The sequence below is a fragment of the Culex pipiens genome, chromosome 2 (genome assembly GCF_016801865.2).
Source record: "Culex pipiens pallens isolate TS chromosome 2, TS_CPP_V2, whole genome shotgun sequence".
Taxonomy (NCBI): Eukaryota; Metazoa; Arthropoda; class Insecta; order Diptera; family Culicidae; genus Culex; species Culex pipiens.
This window is the reverse complement of record NC_068938.1, coordinates 50,886,949-50,905,798: the sequence shown is the minus strand read 5'-3', so window position 1 is coordinate 50,905,798 and position 18,850 is coordinate 50,886,949. Positions and strand designations below refer to the sequence as shown.

The window sequence follows — 18,850 nt, the reverse complement described above, 5'->3', positions numbered from 1 at the left end:
AAAATATTTTCACAAAAAAAATTGAACAAAAAAAAATCGTGGGCTCACCTTGAAATTTGACTTTTAAACATAAAAATCAAAAAATCTCAAAAAAAGTGGAGTGTTATATTTTAAACGCTTACGCCCTTCTCAAATGTCATTATCGAGGGAAACTGGTTCTATATACACAAACATGGCTTCTATAAGCGTAGGATAACATGTCTACAAAGTTTCATTGAAATCGGAGAGGCTCAAGAAAAAAGTACCTAAAAAATTCCTGTTTTGGGCTGGGATTGCACAATGTATATATTGTGAATTGTCTAATAACTTCGTTGGCAAATTAATTCGATTATTGTCATTTTTTTGGATGTGATATTTGAGTACAAAAGTCGTGTAAAACGATTTCTTATTTAGCACATTGATTGCGTTTCACCGGGTCATGACGCATTGTTTTATTTACTTTTGTGTTTATAAAATAAAGTACACTAAATCTGCATTATACCTGGCTAAACCTAACATGTAAAATAATCGCTCAAGTTTGTGGTATACAGACAAACGTTAATCCTGCTTAAAAAACACACGGCGAAAGTGTACTTTAATTCTTCTGTACAGTATTACGCACACTGGTAGTGTTAGATGCATGTATTGAAGCATTTCTCAACTGTTAATCACAATTAAAGGAAGGAGAAACTAATTTTCTGGACGAACTGATTGAATTTGCTCTTATTTTTAAGCCAAAATATGTTTCTTCAGAAAAGCATAAAAGATATAATTTCACTTTATTAAGTAGCAACAACCTTTGTTTCTCTGGGTGTAAAATTACAGTTAAGATTTTATCAAAATTGACAAGCTGTTTAAAACGGGAAATCTCCACACCGATTTTCGTTGTTTTCGTTTCATTAGCTAGGGTTTTTTTTAAGGGGGTGCTTTCTGTTTGGAGTCGGTGTCAATTAATCAGTCTGTTTTGTTTTTTTTCGATAAATAGCTATTTTCTAAATTACTTTCTCTTTTTATTGACAATCCTCGAACCAAGTCTTTAAAAAGTTTGAGCTTTTTTAAAAACCAGTGGTTTGAAGATTTTTGCAGGATTGGTCTCAAATGCATTGAAATGCTTTATTTTTCTTTACGCAAAAAAGACTTTTGTTAAATGGATTGGTATAAATTGTATTTTTTCTTTTGCATTTAAACTTTCACAGTAAAATATCTACACAGTTCCGTTTAGCACATTTAGCGGGTTGTCTTACATTTTTCTGATATATTTTTTTATAAATTGCGTTTCGTTAGCAGTGGTTGGTAGTTGGCTTGGTTTGTTCACTCAAAATCTCTTAAAATGGCGTGTGATTTATTTTGTTAGTTTGCAACATTACGAGTTTGTGTGTTGGTTCATTAATGGTTTCGGAGGCAATAGCCGCGCTTGAAAAAAGATTTAGTTTAGCCTAAATATTTAGTAAATGCCTATTTTAGTCAATATTTTGTTTTAACAATCAGTCAACAGTTATTAGAAAGTTGGTTAATTTAAGGGGGACGTGGATGGGAGGGCGTGACTGGTTCTGGTTGCGTTTTTATTTTTTTTATTTTAGAGATTAGCGTAGTGGAAATTCATCGGAAATGTTCAGATTTATTGAAATAACTGACTGCTGTCAAGCTTTAGTAACCGTGTGGTCGTAAATCGATGATTGATGGGTTTGAAATGTAAATATCAGTTTGACAAGATTCGAGTTCGCTCTATGTAAAGTAAAAAGCGTAGAATTGTCACTTTTATACGGCGCTCACTCACACCGAAACACTAAACAATAGTTTGATAGTGTATGTGAGCCAGGGATGCCACATGATTTTTTAAAATGTCTGTGAAAAAGTCTGTGTATGTCTGTGCCTTTGTCTAAAATTCAAATATATCAATTTACAGTCATATAAATCCATCAAAAAATGTGTTTTTAAGCATTTGAAGACTAACGAAATAATTTTTGATTGATATTTTTACAAAATAACAATTTAATGAAGTTTTTAAACAGTCTGTGCACCTCAAAAAATGTCTGACACGAGCTCAAATGTCTGTGAAACACAGACAAATCTGTATATCTGGCATCCCTGATGTGAGCGCCGTGTAAAACAGATCTCAACCTCAAAATGGACCCTGGTAGTTTGACAGCAATCAGTGTCAAGCCATCGCGGTTAAAGCGAGAAACCAACTGTCAAACTGAGGTTATTGAACATCGTGCTTCACATGTTGGAAGTCGGGATTTAAAGCTTAATAATACGATGAATTTCCATATCGCAAATTTCCTAACTTTACCGGAATCTATAAGGTGCTCAAATCGGGGAAGTTCTGCACAGTAAGGTTACGTTAAATTGGGTGTAACAATGCGAGTGTTTGAAATCTTTAAGTGGGATATTCCTAACAGTTGTAATCACGGGGATTGGTCACGCAAACGGGGTTCTACATTTAACAGACGAGCGCGTGATGGTCAACAGGAACGGTTACAGCGGAAATCTCTGGGTTGTTAAGGTACACATTTACATACAACTATCGAGGGAGGAGAGGATTAGTTACATGCTAACATTTACCCACTAGCACTGTTAGAACGTAGTCTTCTTCGCGAGTTCTTACCGTACTGTATAAATCGAATATAAACATCTATATAGAGTTCTTTATAAGTAGCCTAGCACTGTTCGTTAGGAAACGTCCATGTTCCGGTGGACGGTGACCGGCACGAGGATGTGGTGTCCCGTCCGGGACACCGAACTCGGCGAGGGCAGCACGGTTTGCGAGGGATCGTACAGCTTTTGCTGTTCCTCGCTGTCACCGCCGATCCCAGTAGGCTTGAGCTTACCGTTGTGTGACAGGAAGTTCTGGTGATTGCTGTACGGACTCGACACCGACGTGTTGATCGAGGCCGAGTCGGACATCGAGAGACGCTTGCCGGTGGAAGCGTTCGGTGCCACTGGTTCCGCGTTGGACAGGCACAGGTGTTCCGATTCCTCGTGGTGGGTCATGGTCGAGTAGCCGTGATCGGACGAACCGGCGTTCGGTCGGCGATAGTTGGAAGACATCTGGTACGGGGACGTTACGCTCGGGAAGATCATATAGTTGGCGTTGTTCTGGTTGTTCATGAGCAGGTTCTGCTTGGCGTTCGTTCGACTGATGTCGCAATCGTCCGGAGGACTGTGATCCTCAATGTCAAACCGGGACAGAGGCAGTCCGTTACAGTGATCCGCAACCAGATCATCGTACAGCTGATCGGAGGCTTCCGCACTGTTTTGCCGGTAGCAATACATCGCGAACCCAACGACCAGACATAGCGCCAAAATGGCTCCGGCAACCGGTCCAATCGCGCTGTACGCCGGAGGCAGTACCGACTCCATGATGTTGTTACTCATCACGTCCCCGTACGGTGTAGCCGACCCAAACACTCCGTTGAAGCACGTCAACTGCGACGTACAAAACGGAGTATTCAAGGTGTTCTCACCGTCGATGTCCACCTGGCACCACTCACAACCGACGAGGCCTGAAACAACCATACACATGAATCCCTCTTTCAAGAATCCCCCCAAAAAATATCCCCAACTTACCCAAGCACTCCCCCTGGGTCGTGTAGTCCTCGCAGTTGATGCTGGAACAGCTCTTCAGGTCGTACTCGCTTTCAAAGTTGAGCGCGTTCATCGAGATGAGCTCCTCCGGAAGCGGAGAGCACAGCGGGATCGATTCCGGCCGCGGTTGACGCGATCTGCGCGAGTCCGAGCTAGGGCTACTCGAACAACCACTTCCGGATCGCGATTCCTCGTCGTAGTACTCCAGCGGGCACTCGCACGGACATTCGCACTCGGTTTGCTCCATCCGGTTGCAGTTGAGGCACGAGTTGCCGACCTGATTAAATTTCATTCAAATTAAGTCAAATTGTCTTTAAACAGCTCAAAACCCAACTCACCGTGCTGCACGGACAGAACGCGCCCCCGTCGTTCGTCGAGTTGACCACACCGATGAACAGGTTCGTGCCCGGTATCAGCATGATCTGGTACTTGGTCTTCTCGCCGTACATCAGGTTCGTCACCACTTCCGCCAGCGACATGTTGAACTGGTAAAACCGTTGCACGGTTCGGTTCACGTAGTTGAAGCACATCTTCTTCGTCACGAGCTGCTTGTGGTTCAGGATGTCGTTCGCCACCTGGGACTCCTTGTGGGTGATGTGTTCCAGCATGCGGCGGTTGTTGTTGATGGCTGGTTCAATCAGCTTGGGATGTGCGATCAGGTAGCCTCGATCGTCCATCAGGAAGCACTTGATGTTCTCGGCGTTGCAGGTGCTGGACGATTCCATCAGCATCTTGTAGAAGAATCCTTGCGTAAGATCCAACGAAACCACCACGATCGGTTTGTCGTTTTCGGTGTTGTGCAGCGCATCGGCGATTCCCTCGAAGATCGTGTACGAAACGCTGACGATGTATCCGGCTCCACCGGCATCCAGGTACGGTTTCGTAACGACAATCTTTCCCGGATGCTCCATGGCTTTGACGAACCAGGGACGCTTCGTTGGTTCGATGTCGGTGTCGAGCAGGCCTCCCGGGTACGATTCGAGCACTCCGTTGACGGTGGCGGCGTACCGTCGGATGATGTACTTGCTGAGCTTGCTTTCGTCGTGCTTCCGGCGGTAGTTCGAAATGACTTTGAGCAGGGCAAGAACATCGCTTCGAACTTCTGGAAGCAGCCCAGGGTTTGCAAACAGTGATGTGGTATCTTTCAGGTAAGCCATGATGTTCTGAATGGTCCGCACGTTGTCGTCTTCGTTAGAACCGTCACGATTGTTGCGGATGTGAGCGTATGGAGATTGAAACGAGGATGAGCTCAGGTAAAGTGTAGAATCGTCCGCCAGGGCTAGCTGTTTCATCAGCCGGCAGACTCGCGGTGATTCAGCTGCCAGTTGATCACCGTTGATCGAGTTCATCGATATGCTTGGTTGAGGTCTTTGTAGATGGGCCGGATAGATATCGATGCGATGGTAAATCAGTTCCGACAACAGGTTACGACTGCTGACCCCGTTACTGCTGATAAAGCTGTAATCCAGACTCGATCGCGAGTGGTAATACTGCATCTGTTGCGCTGGAGTAAACCGAGAGCTAGCACCGTTGAGCAGAATGTTTGGACTGCGGTCCAAGTTGATGGTTCGGACAATGCAGATGATGTAGAATCTGGCACGCTTCCACAGATAAACTGTGCTTTGGTTGGAGTTAGCGTCTTGGATCGTGAAGTTGCCCTTTTCTAGCGACAGAATCTTTAGGTATTCGACAATCCCGAGCTTCCTCTCCAATCGTGTAATGTTAGTGATGAAGAAGCTCTCTCTAGCTGCCAGCGGTCGAGGGAACGAAGGATGCATAATGGTATTCCCCTTCAAATCAATCACGAACGCGTACGATTCATCATCCTGCTTGTAGTACGATACATCCTCCGCTAGATCACTCAAGTACAAATCGATTCCCATGAGACCGTGAATCCCAACCGGAATCGACAGCGTTACCAGCGTATCGTGCGTCATCGCCTCGTGGTAGGGCAAGTGAATCCGAATCCGGTTCTCGATAAGCTTCAAATCGTTCAAGAATGGTTCCATCAGTGCTATCACGAATCGCTGAGCATCGAAGCTGTGCTTGGAGATCATCACCATCTTGCCAGCTCGCGGCTTGAAAAATACTCCGCTCAGATTGTACTTTGCAAAATTTTGCGTTGTTACGTCGGCAATGAACTGCTTCTCGTACGTGATCTCTCGTTCGTCCAGCAGGATCAGGCACGTGTTGATGATCACTGGAAAAGGCAGCCTCGACTGGCCGTCAGCGATCGTTCTGATGAGAGCCTTTGCGGCGGCAGTGATGGGGGAAATTTGTGCCCTACCAAGGTAGAGGAACACTACCGGAAGTTCCGTGGACACTCCTTGGTAGGCTTCTCCGATTGCTTTGAACGCGTATTTAAACGCAGAAACGTGCGCGGCCGCCGAAGCCGTTTTGTTCAGGGAATCGACAAAATCCACCAGTCGGTCCTTGTTGTCCATGGTGGCGTTCACAAACGGTCCATTGGTGCAATCGAGAAAGTTTTCTGTCGTGGTCAATTTTTGACTGACGGCTACAATCGCTACCCTATCGTTCTCATTGAGAAGGTAGATTATGAACTTCACGATGGCTTTTGCGACTTCCAGTTGGTCATAACTGACCGAATTTCCAATGTCTAGCAGAATCATGAAGTGCTTGTTCCTCACAGAGGACAGATACAGTGACTTTAGTCGACCATCCTTTGGATGATAGTGACATTTGAATGCACTAGCTTGATCCAGTGGAGACAGGTAGAAGAGCTGCTTTAGGTTGTAAAAGTTTCCGTGCAAGTGCGCGATTTGGTCCACAAATCGTTTCTGCAGATTTTGGTTGTTATCCTCCACGGTCTGATCATTGATTCGTATCCTCGGGCGATCGTCGGGACTAGCTGGAAAGGCGGAAAAGTCCAGAAATCCCGAATCACTGGAAAACTGCTTCAGTGAAGCGGTTGAATTCATCAGTTTGGTGTTTTGAATGAAGTTCTGCAGATCAAACTGCGGTTCGTCATCCCATGGGTTCAACATTTCACTGTATGGGCACGGATTGATCAGGGTGTTGTATTTGGCACCTTGACGAGTTATCGCATCATAGATGAATGCCTGCAGTCGATCTATAACGGCGGATGATTGCTCAAACTTGGCTGACAATTTCTTGGTCATTTTGTCCAGCTCGTCTACGTCATTGCGAATGATGGAGGTGAACTCCATAGTGTCATACAATTCCTGCACAACAGGAACATCGAGCTCCTGGTTGCGTATCCGCTTCAGCTTCATCTCAAGAAGCTTCGTCAGCTCCTGAATGCTATAGTCTCGATCTTGCTGACCCGGATGCTGCTGCTGAATAACCGGTGCCAGTGGTGGTGCCGCCACCACCCCGAATGGGAACACCGGTCCGGTCGATGACTGGGAGGAAGGCACTTTACTGCTGCTGCTGCTGTCGTTATCGGAACTTATCACACTACCACTTAGATTACTTATCAAAGGAACTATGTTATTTACAAAGATATGATTGGTGGCAGGGGACGAGGAAGCGGCGACCTGCCGACATCCAAAAAGAGTCGCCGCTGCTGCTGCCGTCATCAGCAGGTAATAATAGTAATACTGTTTGCGTCGATTGGAAGCCATTTTTTTCGTTGCTTGTGATTCCAAAATTCTATTTTGTTTCATGTGTAATTGATTATCACTTTCGATTAACGTTGATTCTCTGCTCAAGAATCGTATCATTTCATTTTCCTTCTTCTGTTTATTTGTAGAGGAGCACGGTCTTCTTGCTGCCGTCGATGTTCCTGCTCTTCTTCTTATTCTAGAGCGGCTCGGCACTGAGGTTTGTCGGAACTCTTTGTTGTTTATGATTCCCCGCAACCTTCTCGTCTTCCCTACTTCTGCTGCTGCTGCTGCTTTTGATGATGATACTTTCCATTCGCTTGCTGTTGGAATTTGTCTTCTTCTTCCTCTTGTTGCTGCATTATTTTTTCCATCACGAAACGAGAAGTCACTTGGGAAAATCGACTTTTATCGGCTTTCATCCTGCTGAAACCGGGAAACTCCACCCGCAAGCGGTCGATTGGAAAGTGGGGATCAGTTTGGCACTAGTTTTGGCACGTTAAAAGTCCGAAAATGGTGTAAAACTTGCAAAAAACTTTCAGCTGACGGGATCGAATGCGACAGCTACGACGACGACGAGACAGTTCTTTTTGGTTGCTGCTCTTTTCGTCTCTCTTTCCTTTTTCGTTTGACAGCCCTCTCGCGCGTGGTGCAGGGGTGGGCTCTTACAGTGGAGGCTGTGATTTTGTTTTGAAATGCTATGTAATGGTTTGGTACTGTTTGTGATTTTGAGCATTCAACAGGTTGCTATTTTCGTTTAATTTTCATTTTTTTTGTTTCAATTATCCTTTTGTCACCATAAACATTTTTTTAAATGTCAAGCGTTATGTTAACCCAAGTTCCATTTTAAAGTTATTTCATAAAACTTGAATTCGGTTTAATTACGTACTATAAAATTAAACGTATTTTTGGGAAATAAACGAGGTGGAATTATGAAAACAAAATTAAAAGACAATTTAAACAAGATTTTTTAAAAATAATTATTAAAAAAAACATGTACTGTCCAGAATTGATTTTCCGAAGCCTCAATTATATGACGTTCGATTATCCGAAGGTTTGTATTGGACTTCGGATAATCGAATTATCGATTACGAATCTTACTTTAAACATCAAATTTGAGTTCTGCAACAAAATTTTAGTCAAATTTGAATCGTTGATTGTGTATTATTTTTTTTTCGATATTTCCTCTCCGTCATGTTGGCCACTATCTTGGATTTAAAAATTCTGTATCATTGTAGTGTAGGTTAAGGGTCATAATTGAGCTCTACAATCATAAATGAGACAACGAAAAAAATATTTTTTTCGTAATTCGAATATCGAAACTTTTCCAAGACCTTCGGATAATCGAGTCGAGTCTTTTGGTAAAATCTTTTATTCTAGTAAAATTTATACTAAATTTCTCGGCAGTATGAAATCACCTCAAATTTTTTACTTTTTTCTAATATATATTTTTTAATTTGTTTTTTTGAACAGTTTTTTGCCGATTTTCTTCTTGTGATCCTTGAATATCAACGCACAAGCTCATTATATTTTGAAATTTCATTGTAATTTTTATAAAATTTAGAAAACCTTATTTCTGGAGGAAAATTTGAAAAAATCTAAGTTCAGTAATATAAATGGCCACCTAAGCCACTATTAATAAATTCAGCATTTTCCCAAGCATTTTCCAAATATCTATCAACTACTTGTTAATTTTACGAATATACCTTGCTGCTCAAATGCTTATGTGTCCTTTACAAATGTTGCTTCACATTTTTAATATTTTCTTCTTTTTCGTATGCCGTGCTTCAGCTTGCTTGGTCTATTTTTAATTATCTTAACATTTCATCACTGCCTTTGCTGGCCATTGACTCAGAATTTCAAGATCACTTAAGATTATTCATATTCATGCTCAATTCTCTATTTTTTTACAAAAAATATCTCATTCTTACAGTTTTGCTAAAGCCACAAAAATTTACAACATTTAAAAAAATATCTAAAAAAAATGCTGGGTACACAAAAAAAAACAATTATTGTAATCGTGAATTAAGTTCACGAATGTGAGAACCACGAAAGAATTTATTCATGAGTATGGTGCATTTGCACTACAAACGTGAATATATTCCTTTGTGGTTCGCGCATTTGTGAATTGTATTCACGATTTCGAGAATTGGGTTTTTTTCAGTGTAGGGCTATTGTGAGGGCCTTAAGATGCTTGACTTAAACATCCAAAATAAACGCAATTCTGTGTTTTTTTTCAATTTTTGAATATTATTATTATTGTTGTACACTCAACCCCCGGTGGTTGGTCACTTTTTCGTTTGACACTTTTTTAGTTTGTACCCCGTTGGTTGGTCAAAGTCAAACTAAAAAGTGACGAACTGTCACTTTTTACACAGCGCTCACGCACACTATCAAAACAAACGTTTGGTAGTGTGTGTGAACTCCGTGTAAAAGGGGTGTCAAACTAAAACGTGACCCCGTTCGTTTGACAACAGTTGGTGTCAAACCATCGGGGTTTGAGTGTATTCAACTTTCAGTTCTCAGCGACTAGAGTTATCATCGCCAAAATCTTATCTCTAATTTTTTACTGCTTTTGTATCCGTCGCGAAATTTTCAGCAAAAATAATTGACAATTCTTTTCCTCTCTCATTCCCGCATTCACAATCATCCCCCCTCAACAGAGCGTAGCCACTAAAGGGGCCACAAAACAAAATTTTCCAAAGCAGTTCAATGGGACGTGATTTGTTGGGCCCGTTTCCCAATTCCCCTCTCGCGATCTTTCGTTGCGGTTTTCTGAGAAAACAAAAGAATCTTCGGCGAGTTAGTGTGAACGAGGAAAAGGAAAGGAGTGATTGAAAAAGCAAACACGAGATATGAAAAGAGAACTCACGAGTTATAGTGACGTTCGCTATAGGCTCTGATATTTTGGTGCATCAATCATCAAATGATAGTTTTTTTTCTATCACTCATTTACAATATTTGTAACAATTTGTTGACCTCTCTGAATTTTTGATAAAATTTAGAATGGGAAGCTTGGAATAAATTTTGCAGTGGCCTTATCCATATTGAAGTTTTTTGACAATTGAGTTTGGGTAGTATTCGGAAATGTCGTGTGGATTTTTTACTTAAGATTAAAAGAATGTATTGTTATCTCCTAGGGCCGGCCGTTGCAAATATTTATCTTTTTTAACCAAATCTATTAAAAACTGTTCCCAACACTGCACAAACATCATGAAATTGGGAACCAAGAACAAATATGTTTTTGGCCGCGTTAGGGTTAGATTAAATTAGATTAGAAACGTACCATTAAGTTGAACAGTTTTATTCCCAATTTCATGAACGCTTGTTCACGTATTCGTGAACTGATTTTTTGTCCGGTAATATACAGTTTTTTTTAACATTTTGATAAAAAGATTACTCAAATGTGAAATACACCGGAATGTTAACTTAGTTTAAGTTGAACCCGGAGTTAGGATTAAATATTGAGACATTTGGTACAATTATTTAATGATCAGGGATTTCGGATGTTCATTAATACACGCACTCACTTTTAATTACAACTATTTTCACATTTGTTTTACTTCAGTATAAAAACATTCTAACAACTATTAAATTAAAACGATATTTACAATTGGATTTCTTTTGCTGCCTTGTTTTTGTTTCCGTTTGTTTTTTTTCTCCTTCTTCTCCTCTTCTTGTTTCTTATAATCCATGTTGGCTGTTTGTTCACTTGAATGATGATTGGCGTTTGCGTGTGTGTATTTTATGTATAATATTCAAGTAAATCCTTGCGCGAACCGTTTTCCAACGAAACGGACGCACGTGGTTCGACAATATGTTTTTCTTTACGTACAAATTTAATGTGGTGTGCAAGTGTGTGTTTTTTTTATTCTTTTTTGTTGCTCTTTTTGTATCGATGTTTGTGATTGTGTGGGCTTTATGTACGTGTGGGTGAGTGTTTTGTTTCGTTATAATATTAATTACAATAATTCAACGATCGCCTGAAACAGGTGAGCCTTCCAAATGTGTGTGTTTTTTTGTTCGCTTAGATTTGCTATTTTTATATGCTTACAGCTTTTTTTTTTGATGATTTGACATTTCTTTACTGCAATTAAAGATGGATGTGTATACACATGAATCTGTTTGCGTGAAAAATGAATGGTTGTGCGTGTTTGTGTGCGCGAGATGTTTCTTTTTTCGCCCACTAGATGGCGGACATCCTTACTTTTTTTCTCTCTCTCTCGAATTTGCGATCTTTGATGAAGATTAATGAGTATGTCACGTGGTTGCGTCAGCAGCAGATCATCTCTAAACTGACAGCTAGCACTGGTGGCGACGACGTGATGAATTCAACCCCTTCTAACGAACAATGGCGGAAGGAAGAAGAAGAAGGATGGAAAGCTGCTGGGGTTTACAGTTAGCGATTCGCCAAATTCACTACGGTTGGTGACTGTTTGCTGATTATTTCGCTACGGTCATTAGTTGGAGGTGCTAAGTGCTTTAACCTTTCGCAAGAAGCAATTTAATGCAATTTATGCGTTGCTGAGTGGAGGTTTCCGATTTAGGATGCAGAATGTCATTCTATTGAGAAACAGTAGCAAGGTTGTTGTGACATTTGGGGGTACAAATTGATAAATAAATTCACAAGATGTCGCTATTTCCTTGCCATAGCTAATGCTTTCAAAAATATAAAATTATCATACAGATTGGAACACTTTTCCTTTCAGCATTCAATCTGTCTTGAGCACAGATAAACAGATAGAAAATAAACATACCTCCTGACGGGCAATTTTGGAACGACCCTCAGCCGCCAATGCTTCGCAGTGGTGAATATTGTAAATTCACCTTGTTTGAAAAAAAAAGACTGTTGCCCAGCACTCTTCACCGCACTTTATTATTATGATTTCCCAACATGGCGTAGCATGAAATTTTCTTACACCACACGTTGCCACTCACCACGTTCTCTAGAACTACCATTAAACGAGAGAGGACCGGTTCCAAGTGGGGGCAAAACTCGGGCAAAAAGTCAGGGAAGTACTTGGCCAAACCAAATCTGAAACGACCAGTAGTGGAGTGAAAAAAAGGAAAGGCTTCAAGAAAATGCCTTACCAGCGCAAAAACACGGCAGAGAAATGAGTTATGGTCTTTCTGGGAGACCACGGGTGACGGCAAAGGCTTGCAGAATTAGGTAACAGCTGGTCTGGTCTACCTTCTGCACGAAAAGGACAGTCGTCGCGATGACCTTTCCGGTCATCGGTGGCGGTTGTTCTGTGCGCCAGAGAGGCGTATCGGCAAGATTCACCACGTTTGACATTAGAGACGGAATGTCAACGTGGTCGTAAAACTGATCGGGTCCATTTGTTCTGGGTTGGTGGCGTAATTTTTGAACCACAGATAAACGGAGGTAAAGTTTGGAGCGACGCTGTCGCCATCTAGTTGTGAGTGCACAAAATTCACAGTGGTGAGTACATGAAACTCACCATCTTTCGTAAAAAACCCAGCAGCGTTCGCCGCCATCTTTGTTTCTTTTATGTTACAAAGTTGCGAAAAAGGAAACCAACTCGCAACAAATGCGCACGTGGATGATAATGGATGATGAAAAATGACAATTTTACCTAACAAAAACAAAAAATAATACACTATCGTTAAACAATCTCTTTCAGTTCGTCATCAGATATCTTCTCTTCGTCTGCATATAAAGGCCAGAGTTTATAGGATTGAGAAAAGAAAAATATCGGCGCTGGTGCTGGTGGTGAGTTTCACAAGTTCTTTTGTTTTTCCGTCGCAAGAAGGTCCAAACTCGTAAAGTTTTTTTTTTCACCATTTAATTGCGTCTGTGTGCGTTGTACTCTTCTTACTGCTGCGGTTTCAGCTGGAAGACGGCGTATTTTGTTGTTGTGCAACAAGTTTGTATTTTTCGGGGATAACAAATGTAACATTCCCTGTAGCTATTTGAGCACGCGGTTCTGACCACGTGTCGTTACACAAGAAAGGGGGGGTATGACGGTGACGCAGTGCAAGATATTTCACTAATAATTGTGTTTGTTTAAATTTGCTTTGTTTTCGCTCGTTCACGCTCGTCCTTTCAACTAAATTTAATAAATTAAACATAAAATAAAAATACATATACAACAAATTAGAAAAAAAAAACATGGGACAGGGATGTGAATGCAGCGGACGGAGGTTCTTCGTTCGAAGTTGTTGTGGAGGGGGTAATTTACAAATTTGGCGATTATGGTCTGGAAAAATGTCTGAAGAATGAAGCTGTTCGTTTGGCGCGTCAACGTGTCATGTAACGTCATTCATGGAATCGCTTCTAGCTTTAATGTGTGTATGTGTGGGAAAAAGAGGCGTTCAGAGAAAACAGAATTTGTACAAAATTGGAGCTTTTGCGCGAAAAAGTTTTCCGGAAATAAAAAGAAAAACAAAAAACGAAAAAAAAAAATATCACTATTACGTCGTCGTCGAACCGCCCCCTTGTTGCTGTTGCTGCTGCTGCTGTTGTTGCTGCTGTTGTTGTTGCTGGGCTGCTGCCTGGGGTCCTCGCGGTTTGATCATCATGGTGGCCTTCTTGAGCGTGTAGTCCCAGCCCCTCCAGCGGAACCAGACGATGCCCTGCCGGGCGGTCAGATCCTGCGGGTCGTGCAGATAGAGACCGTTCAGGCCTCGGCCGCATGACTTCCACCACCAGCCGCCCTGGAGAAAGTGGGAAGAAAAAAGTTGTTGTTAGGAATTTATTTAATTTAATGAAATTATTAGCATCTCTAACGCGTCCAACTTTTGCAAGACTTGTTTAGGTTTAATACAATCTTAAGCATTTGATTTTGCATTAAAACTTTAGTCAACACATTTGGGTAACATTTCTAGAGTTTTTTAATAGGTCAAATAAACATATGAAAAACAGTAGTTTATAGGACTTAAAAAAACTCTGGATTTAAATTTTTACCAAAATAAATCTAACTCGGCGCAATTTTTCTAGCCCTTACATTTCTATGGGTCAAAATAAAATAAAAATGGATTTTAAGAAATTTTGTTTATTGTAAAAAGCAGTTGATATAAAAATTGTAACTTTTTCCCGTGTACCTATTTTCTGAATAGTCCTCATCAATAGTCACGGAGGAAAACACGATTTTGACACAATTAAATCTTCGAGATCTCAGCAACCATCTGTTAGCGTCAAATAGATAATTATAAGTGGTTCACTACGATTTCAGAAATCAACTTTTCTTTGTAATTTTTGATTTGGATGAAACTTTGTCCATGCATTCCTTTTGTGAAAAGAAGTCATTTTGCATCATTATATTTTTTCTTTTTTACAAGTCTACATACAACTAATTTTGTGTAGGGATTTTCTGATCGCTTTAGTGTCTTTGGCAAAGGTTATGATTAGGACTTTTTGGAAAAACAGGTTCAGGAAAAAATCCGAGCATTTTATCGCTAAAAGTTAAATCCTCCAATTACATTTTTTCCATATCAAACATTGAAAAATTATAAAACATATTTTTTAAAGCAAAATTAAATGGAATCGAAACTATTGGTCCGATTATAAATGTTCAGTTAAAGAAAAAAATCGGATATTTTTCCGTGTACCTATTTTTTTTTTTTTTGATAGAGCTAATCAACTTTTCCGAAGACACTAAATCGATCAAAAAATCCCTTTTCAAAATACATAATTTCATACATTTACCTTCCCATTTTGTATGGCAAGCTCCCAATATTTTATGGAAAAACTAATGTTGCAAAAATGGCTTCTTTTGATATAGGGAATGCGGATGTGCGACAAAAGGTCGAAGGACAAAAGGTCGAATGCCAAAAGGTCGAAAGACATAAAGTCGAATGGACAAAATGTCGCTTTCAAACCATTTTTGAGAAGTTTTCCATTTCCTAGAAAAATATTAGTTTTTGGAATAATATTTCGCAATAATATTTTGAAATAATATTGTGAGCTATCCCATTCTTTCAAACATGCGTAGTTCTTTAAAAAAAGACGAATAAAAAAAAATGTTCCAAAAGCAACCTATTCTTGGTTATCGTAATATTTTTGAGAGTTTTTAATTTTTTGCAAATATGGGCATTTTCATTATTTTTTTTGTTGTTTTTGTGAATTTGTCAATTCTTTAAAATATGAGCGGTTCTTTCAAAACAAAAAATCGACCTCTGACATATTTTTTGAATCTTTATTTTATTTTTAAAAACAACATATACTTGTCTGTCGCATAATTTTTGTGAGTTTTTCTATTCCTTGAAACATGAGCAGTTCTTTGCAAACAAAAAGTTCGACCACTAAATATGTTGGCAGCTTATTTTTATTTTTAGGAATAACCTATTCTTGACTGTTGAAATGTTTTTGTGAGTTTATGCATTCTTTCAAATATGAGCAGTTCTTCCAAAAAAAGGTCGACATTTAAAATATTTTGTAAGGTTTTTATTATATTATAAAAAAATAATGGTTGGTTGGAATATAAGCAGAAATTTAAAAAATTAAAAGTCTTGCTTCTTAAATATTGTTGCAAGTCTTTCGACAATTTGTCAAATATTTTCAGGCTTTCAAAAATATTTTTTGCTGAGATTTTTTCATTCTTTAATAATTCCACTTTATTTTTTTTTAATTTAATGAAAATTTTAGCACGAAAGTGTTTTGCACTTAATGATTGCAAATCGATTGAAATGTTGAATGTACAGATTTTCGATATATTTTCTTAAAAATATTAATTCATGAAAATCATGGCTCGTGTACCAGATTTTGCACCATCTTAAACTATAGAGAGAAAAAATGTTTATAATAGAGCAATTCTCTACGAAATCGGTCTTTTTTCTTCAATTTTAATTTTTGTATTTTTTAATCCGGCTGAAACTTTTTTGGTGCCTTCGGTATGCCCAAAGAAGCCATTTTGCATCATTAGTTTGTCCATATAATTTTCCATACAAATTCGGCAGCTGTCCATACAAAAATATTGAATGTTTGGCCTTTGTGAAATGTTAGTCTTGATTTGAAAATTCCAAAAATATTTTTTTCGAAGAGATCGGAAAATTTCACAAATGTTTCATATATTAACATTGAAAATCGGACCATTAGTTGCTGAGATATTGACGATAGAAAATGGTGGGTTGTTTGGGTGAAACTTAGAAAACATCAATTTTCCTGTTTTTAAACCTTTGCATTGCAATATCTCAGCAACTAAAGGTCGTATCAACAAAGTCCAAATAAGCAAAATATAGAGAATTTTCTCAGCTTTTCAAAAATATTTTTTTCAAAACTGGGCAAACATGTGCACTAATTTAAAAAAATGAAAAACTGCGACTATTTTCAAAAAAGTCACTTAAATATGGCTATAACTTGAAAACGGTGCACTTTATCAAAATTTCAGTAAAGTACTTTTTGATTGCAAATTTGATTTTACATCGAAAAATGAAGTTGAAAAATTTTTACGACCAAAATTTCGATTTTTTGAAAAAATCAGTATTGATTAAAAAATTCATAACTCGGTCAGTGATTTTTTGCACAACCTGGAAGTTTCTGAAAAGTTGGCATTTTATGCCTTCTAAAACATATCAAAAAATAAAAAAAATTAAAAATAGTGTTTTTTTGTAAATCAAGTTTTAGTGATAAAAAGTTAAATAAAAAAATCACCAAATTTTTTTTACCGTGTATTATTTTTTTCCAGTGTAGTCCGTATCCATACCTACAACTTTGCCGAAGACACCAAATCGATCAAAAAATTCCTTCAAAAGATACAGATTTTTGAATTTTCATACATCATTTTTGTATGGACAGCTGCCGAATTTGTATGGAAAATTATATGGACAAACTAATGATGCAAAATGGCTTCTTTGGGCATACCGAAGGCACCAAAAAAGTTTCAGTCGGATTAAAAAATACAAAAAAAATCGAATGACCGAAATCCTAGAGAACTGCTCAATAGTCCTATGAAATAAACATTATATAAACAATATTATTTTCTTTCTCAACCGTTCTAATTGTAACTTTGCTGAAGACACCAAATCGACCAGAAAGTCCTTTCTCAAGATAGTGATTGAACATAACTTATAAATTCAATGATAATTGTTTCAAAAATTCAAATAGCTGTATTTTTAAAACATATGAGCAGTTCTCTACGGAATCGGTCTTTTTTCTTTAATTTTAATTTTTGTATTTTTTAATCCGGCTGAAACTTTTTTGGTGCCTTCGGTATGCCCAAAGAAGCCATTTTGCATCATTAGTTTGTCCATATAATTTTCCATACAAATTTGGCAGCTGTTCATACAAAAATGATATCTGAATATTCAAAAATCTGTATCTTTTGAAGGAATTTTTTGATCGAGTTGGTGTCTTGGGCAAAGTTGTAGGTATGGATGTGAACTACACTGAAAAAAAATTATACACGGTAAAAAAAAATTGGTGATTTTTAATTTAACTTTTTGTCACTAAAACTTGATTTGCAAAAAAACACTATTTTTAATTTTTTTTATTTTTTGATATGTTTTAGAGGACATAAAATGCCAACTTTTCAGAAATTTCCAGAATAGGCAAAAAATCTTTGACCGAGTTATGATTTTTTGAATCAATACTGATTTTTAAAAAAAAAATCGAAATATCGGTCGCAAAAATTTTTCAACTTCATTTTTCGATGTAAAATCGAATTTGCAATCAAAAAGTACTTTAGTAAATTTTTGATTTAGTGCACCGTTTTCAAGTTATAGCCATTTTTAGGTAACTTTTTTGAAAATAGTCGCAGTTTTTCATTTTTTAAAATTAGTGCCCATGTTTGCCCACCTTTGAAAAAAATATTTTTGAAAAGCTGAGAAAATTCTCTATATTTTGCTTTATTGAACTTTGTTGATGCGACCCATAGTTGCTGAGATATTGCTATGCAAAGGCTAAAAAACAGGAAAATTGATGTTTTCTAAGTCTCACCCAAACAGCCCACCATTTTTTAATGTCGATATCTCAGCAACTATAGGTCCGATTTACAATGTTAAAACATGAAACATTCGTGAAATTTTCCAATCTTTTCGAAAAAAATATTTTCAAAAATTTAAAATCAAGACTAACATTTCAAATGGACGTAATATTGAATTTTTGGCCCGAACGTTTCATGTTTTAACATTGTTAATCGGACCTATAGTTGCTGAGATATCGACATTAGAAAATGGTGGGTTGTTTGGGTGAGACGTGGGAAGATTTTTTAAAACTTTTTTAGTGTTTTTTTCGATGAAAAATACGTTTTTTCGGAATTCTGAGTACGCCATCAAATCGGGCGTCTAATTTTACATAAAAGTCCCTTTGACACCAAATTTCTATCTCATCACCGTTTCAGGCTGCAAATTAGCAAATTATTGAAAAACACCTCTTTTTTCTCATGTTCAAAAATGGAAGGGGTCGTACCGCCCCTCCGTCACGAGATATCAAAAAACAGACCTCGGATTCGTGATCAGAGACAAAAGTTACCCCTTAGGACAAAGTTTCACGCAAACCGAAGAGGGGTCAGGGCAACTTTTCCCGATTTCGTGTGAGTTGGTAGAGAATTATCCTTTTATGAAAATTTTCCTAACTTAAAGACGCAACTTTTGGTACCGTCATCAGGGGTGACATTGGATCTGGGGGGTGAGATTGAGTCATACAAATTTCAGCATTTCAGCTGATGACGGTACCCAAGAAGTATAAGCCATTGCTAACAGGTTATTGCAGTTTTAGGAAAAATAAGTGTTTTCCCGAT

The 18,850-nt window shown here is 38.5% G+C and overlaps 2 protein-coding genes across 2 annotated transcripts in view; both read right to left on the bottom strand.

Annotated features, from left to right (window-relative positions):
- Positions 1-1,056: 1,056 nt before the first annotated feature.
- Positions 1,057-7,742, bottom strand: LOC120430376 (VWFA and cache domain-containing protein CG16868). Its single transcript, XM_039595475.2, has 3 exons — positions 3,906-7,742; positions 3,550-3,844; positions 1,057-3,485 (listed from the first exon to the last, which is right to left on the bottom strand). The coding sequence occupies exons 1-3, from the start codon at positions 7,269-7,271 to the stop codon at positions 2,653-2,655; spliced, it is 4,494 nt and encodes a 1,497-aa protein (XP_039451409.1). The 5' UTR covers positions 7,272-7,742; the 3' UTR covers positions 1,057-2,652.
- A 5,707-nt stretch (positions 7,743-13,449) lies between these two features.
- The window catches only part of LOC120430378 (fibrinogen alpha chain), a 251,720-nt gene continuing 246,319 nt past the window's right edge, over positions 13,450-18,850 (bottom strand). Inside the window, exon 8 of the mRNA XM_052709142.1 lies at positions 13,450-13,829. Coding sequence (XP_052565102.1) covers positions 13,587-13,829 — 243 coding nt within the window. The 3' untranslated portion in view covers positions 13,450-13,586. The remainder of the gene's footprint in view (positions 13,830-18,850) is intronic.

Excerpts from the sequence above, each read along its gene's own strand:
- LOC120430376 (XM_039595475.2), bottom strand. The coding sequence starts at position 7,271 with ATGATACGATTCTTGAGCAGAGAATCAACGTTAATCGAAAGTGATAAT. Across the intron at positions 3,845-3,905 it reads CGTTCTGTCCGTGCAGCACG|GTCGGCAACTCGTGCCTCAA; the intron begins GTGAGTTGGGTT and ends AAATTTAATCAG. Across the intron at positions 3,486-3,549 it reads GACCCAGGGGGAGTGCTTGG|GCCTCGTCGGTTGTGAGTGG; the intron begins GTAAGTTGGGGA and ends TGGTTGTTTCAG.